Source organism: Bison bison, unplaced genomic scaffold (genome assembly GCF_000754665.1).
Source record: "Bison bison bison isolate TAMUID 2011002044 unplaced genomic scaffold, Bison_UMD1.0 scf7180017846086, whole genome shotgun sequence".
Taxonomy (NCBI): domain Eukaryota; kingdom Metazoa; phylum Chordata; class Mammalia; order Artiodactyla; family Bovidae; genus Bison; species Bison bison.
The window spans coordinates 3580-8845 of record NW_011476659.1 but is presented as its reverse complement, the minus strand read 5'-3'; the positions used below and the strand labels follow the sequence as shown (position 1 = coordinate 8845).

Sequence of the window (5266 nt, the reverse complement as noted above, 5' to 3'; positions counted from 1 at the left end):
AAGCTTGTGCACCCTAACTACTGAGCCTGTGCTCTACAGTCTGGAAGCCACAAGTACTGAAGCCAGCGTGCCCTGGAGCCTGTGCTCTGCAACAAGAGAAAGAGCCTGCACACTGCACCTAGCCCCCGCTCACCGCAACTAGCGGAAAGCCCACGCAGCAACGAAGACCCAGCACAGCCAAAAACAAATAAATAAATAAAAAGGCAAGAGAAGAAGTTAGCATCTTCTAATTCCATTTGAGTCTGGCTTTATCCTTTTGATTGGAAAACCCTGAATAGTGGAGAGCACCTAGTGCTAACAATTAGGAGACCTTTTGTATTCAGACTCTTCTACCTCGGATAAGTCACTTTCTGGATCTTAACTCCTTTTGCCAGTAATTACTAGGAGAGGGACTGCAGGTGATCTCTTCTAGTTGTGCATTCCCTAAAAGAGGGATCCCCAAGTTGCCAAATATGCCCAGTTTCAAATGTTAAGTTGGAAAAGCCCTTTCAAGGTGAAACTCTTATTAAAGTCTAGGGCTTCCCTGGTGGTCCAGTGGTTAAGAATCCGCCTGCCAATGCAGGGGACACAGGTTCCGTCCCTGGTCCAGGAAGATCCCACATGCCACAGAGCAGCTAAGCCCACGCACCTGTGCTCTAGAGCTCACATGCCACAACTACTGAGCTCACGTGCTTAGAGCCTATGCTTCACAATGAGAGGCCATTGAGAAGCCCACATTGAGAAGCAGTGAGAAGCCCACACACAACAATGAAGAGTAGCCCCTACTTGCCACAGCTAGAGAAAGCCTACACAGAACATTGAAGACCCACCATAGCCAATAAATAAATAAATCTTTAAAAAATGTCTATACAACTTTCACCAGCCTTTCTAGCATATAGGCAAGCCAGAAGACATAGAGAATATCAGGGGAAGGAGTGAGGGGCATGAGCATTTGAGGCAAGGGGATAAAATAATAGCTAACATCTACCTCAGGTTTACTGTGTACTGTACCATATAAGCTCCTGCCTTCCATGTAGTGTTATCTTGTTGAATACTCATATCTCTGTGAAGTAGGTGCAATTATTCTCCCCATTATATAGATGAGGAAACTGAAGCTCAGAAAAGTTAAGTAACAAGGCCACACAGTTGGTAAGTAGCAGAATCAGGGCTCAAACCCAGGCAGAGCTTGACCATTTTACATCTGGCTCCCATACTGTGCTAGGCACTGGTAACATGAAGGGGAAGAAAAATCCAGACAGCTCAGCTTTCTGATTTGTTCAAAGGAAAGGCAGAAGAGAAAATAGAGACTATTGGTTAACACTGAATTTCTTTTTCTTCTTTTAAAGTGCAATGACTATAAATTCTGTACAGAATTACAATTATAGATGTGTTGTTGAGAAGAGGAAGAGAGAAGACTAAGAAAGACAGAAGCACAACTAAGTACAGATGGACATGTGGAAGCCATATTTGTGGCCACTGAAGTAAATTTACGCTGTAAAATATATACAGGAAAGCATGCTTTGAAAAAAAATGACAAAAGCATTTGTGATGTTATATCACCATTTAGATTACAAATGCCAATGCACTAATTTCTTACTCACTTAATTTGCTTAGCAGGGACATCTTTTTAGTTAAAGATTTACGTGCACACACAAATGCCAACAACCTATCCCTCGTTTTAGGTAACAGACCATGGATGCTGATGAGAGATCCAGCCAACCATCAGGCAGGGGCTGACTGCCTATCATTAGGTTACCCAGGACCCTTGCTTTTCCCAGTCCTTGTCTTTTGGCCATGTGATCTCAGTGTTAAGCACCTGCTGGGGCTGTGGAGCTCAGTGAAGAGATAGGAGCCACTCAGCATCATTGTAGCCAGTAGCTCTGATCAAAATATAGGCGGGAGGAAATACTGAAATTATTTGGCTAAAATGAGACTGGGTTTCCTATGAATTTCCCTTAGCCTCATAACAATGGAAATGACTGGTTATTTGAAATTTAGTTTGCCCCTGGCTCAGAAATCAAAGACAGATATCTTTAGATGGGATATGGTGATTTAATTTTAATTTCACATTTAATTACAGAAAAATCTAAGCTGTTGTCTGATATAAGTGCTCGTCTATGGTTTACATACAGGAGGAAATTTTCACCAATTGGTAGGTATATCATTTGTTATATTGTGCTTTCTTCCTTGTAGATAGCTTTCCTGAGGTTATCAGTGATATCATGGAAATCTCAGAATTACCAACTCACTATAGTGAAGAATTTAGTTTGGGGGAGTAGTTGATTAAGTCTTATGCTTCATACAGAAGTTTCCTTGCCCATGCGCCCCAGCATGTATGGTTCCGTGGTGTTAATGTGTAATGCCGGTTTACTTTTGAGCCCACCTCCAAGTGTTTGGGCACTAGAGATATTGTTTTAAGTCTAAGAGCAACAAAACAGTCAAACTTTTAACTTGATACAGTCCACTGCTTTATGGAGTTATTTGATTATTAAAGATGACTTGTACCTTGAAGGAAAGAAAATAATTCTCTTGCTTTTTTTTCTTCCTATGATATGAAAACACTTTGCCACTGAGAAATGAATTATAGTGGATATCCTTGGAACTAATTCTAGGCAGTTAAGAATACCAGCTGCTGTCTAGAAAAAAGGACAGTTTAATGAGCTAAGTGAATAGGATCCCTCCAGAGAAAATTTGTAAAATGTTTGCAAACAGGGTTACTTCTTTCTAATCTTGTGGTCCTATAGAAAAGGATCACCAAACTCAGTTGGTGGAAGCTGTTCTCTTAGAGGAAACCTGTCTGACTGACTTTGTTTTGGGACTGGACCTAATAACTGGAGTGAAATCTATCTTTCTGATAAGTGTGAAAAATGAAGTTCACACTTTTTTTTTTTTTGCTCTCCATAGGAAGTACCTGAGTAAAATACACAAAAGAACAATCTTTACTACCTAGTAATTCTAAACTGTTAACTTTTTCTGGATCTTGCAAGATCTTTGCAAGATTTGAAAACATTTGCAATTCAACTCTGACAATGTTTTGAAAGAGATGATCCCTTCTTTATGTGGGCTTCATTGCATATTTCCCTACTAATCTGGCCTATAATCCCACCATTAGCAAGAGCCAACGTACTCCACTTCCAGCTGACAAGTTGGCTCAACTCTCCTCATCTTGCTGTAGCAACTCTCCTTCAGTCCCCACAACAAAAGGAAAGGAGCAGCCATCTTGGACCACTTGTCTTACATGGCTGATGATGTCATTTACGGTTAGTCTTGTGAGACCATGCTTATAGCATACTTTTCCACTTCTGTGTTGGGAGAGGAAGCAATGAAAGCATAATGTCTCCTCTGCCATCCAAGTTGTCTCACTTCAAAGTACTTTGAAAAAGGATATTGAGTGCCCCACCCCCACCCCATGCCCGGCCACATATATAGGATTTTTGTTACATCAAGTGTTCTTTAAATGGAACCTGTTGTCTTATTAACTGGTTTTGTACCTTTTAAAAATATAGTATATTTCTAATTTATTAATAGTATTTTATATTAGGGCTTCCCTTGTACTCAGTGGTAAAGAATCTGCCTGCCAATGCAGGAGACACAGGTTCAATTCCTGGGTCAGGAGGATCCCCTGGAGGAGGAAATAGCTGCTCAATCCAGTATTGTTGCTGGGATAATCCCATGGACAGAGGAGCCTGGTGGGCCCCAGTCCATGGGGTTGCAAAGAGTCCACTTAGTGACTAAACAACAACATTATGACCATACTCATTATACCAAATATTTACATCATCTTGAATGAGTGGTAGAATACTTTTATAGATACTCTCTCATTTAATTCTCATAGTATCCACTGATAGTAGGCAAGGTATATGCTATTATCTCCAGTTTACAGATGAGACTTAGATTAGGTAACTAGAGACTGGTCTTCTGATGCCTAACCTAGGACTCTTTCCTCTATTTTACATTCTCCTTACCATTCAGAGCTTCATAATGTATATTTAGAATGGTCAAGAGCCTTCCAGATTTCCTTGACCATACTGATGATCAACTTTGGTAGCATTTATTCTTTAACTCAGATAAGATTGCCCTCCTCTGGAAGTGAACTGTGAAAAGCCAGATTTGGTCAGGCAGATGATGACATGTCATGGATTAAGTGTTGGTAGTCATACATGGTAGTCAGTCATCTACCAAAATTGAATGCATGCCTGGATGTCTCTAAGCAGAAAACATACAAGGCAGGTTTTGTTCATTTGTTTGTTTTGCCTTAGGTCACAGAACCCATTTTGGTTAACTCAGCATTATCTTTGCAAGTTCTACCCTGTAACAAACCTTGTTGGATATCTGGCTTTATCTCTTGCCTCTCTATTCTGAGTATGTGTGCCTATCTATATTGTATGATTCTCCAATATGCTGATGTTTCAGGAAAGGGCAGTTTAATGAACTCACATTCATTCTCATCCATTTTGCCAACAGGGGGAACAGGCCCTTCATCAGATGCTGGCTGGGGATGTATGCTACGCTGTGGACAGATGATGCTGGCTCAAGCCCTTATCTGCAGACACTTGGGAAGGGGTGAGTTAAATTTGTTCTGTCTTGGAGACCTCTGCAGTCACATTTACTGCTGATGGTTTAGCCTTGGTGCTAAAGGGAACACAGCTGCAGGTCCTGAAGTGCTCTCTGTAAGCCCAAGTGGTGGGGCTGACAAGTCAACAAACCCTCTCATGAGAAGGAAACAGCTTGCATTTCCTTGTAACTCACTAAGCCAGAGAGTTATTTTCGTGGGACAGAACTGAACATTGAGTCAAGTGTATCGAAGAGTTTGCATCTTCACTATTGTTCACGTGGGTTCTTAAACAGGTCAGATAACAAAAGGAGCAGGAAGAAGGGTGTGGTGGTGAGCCTGTTTTTTGACCTCATTTAAGTTATTTGGTGAAAGATGTCAGTGACCTAAAGGAAGTGGCTAATGAGGGAACCAGTGCTATTTTGGTGTGGGTTCACTGATGAGGTCCACTTGATAATGAAGGAATCCTTAAATTAGCTTTCTCAGGAGGCTGCTTTATTAAGAACTTCCCAATCCAACATTGTAAAGCAACTATATTCCAATAAATTAATTTAAAAAATAAAAAGTTTAAAAAAAGAAAAAGTTACTATGTGAAGTAATAGATGTGTTAATTAAGTAGATTATGATAATCATTTCATAATGTATAGGTTCATTAAATTATCACATCATATATCCTTTTAAAAATCATGCTGTTTAAGCTAAACACATGCAATTTTTATTTGTCAGTCATACTTC

At 40.3% G+C, this 5266-nt stretch overlaps 1 protein-coding gene across 1 annotated transcript in view; it reads left to right on the top strand.

The window, feature by feature from the left end:
* The window catches only part of LOC104987553 (cysteine protease ATG4A-like), a gene marked incomplete at its 5' end in the record, with an annotated part of 9219 nt that overhangs the window by 938 nt on the left and 3015 nt on the right, over nt 1-5266 (top strand). Inside the window, 2 exons of the mRNA XM_010838560.1 lie at nt 2060-2131; nt 4444-4578. Coding sequence (XP_010836862.1) covers nt 2060-2131; nt 4444-4578 — 207 coding nt within the window. The remainder of the gene's footprint in view (nt 1-2059; nt 2132-4443; nt 4579-5266) is intronic.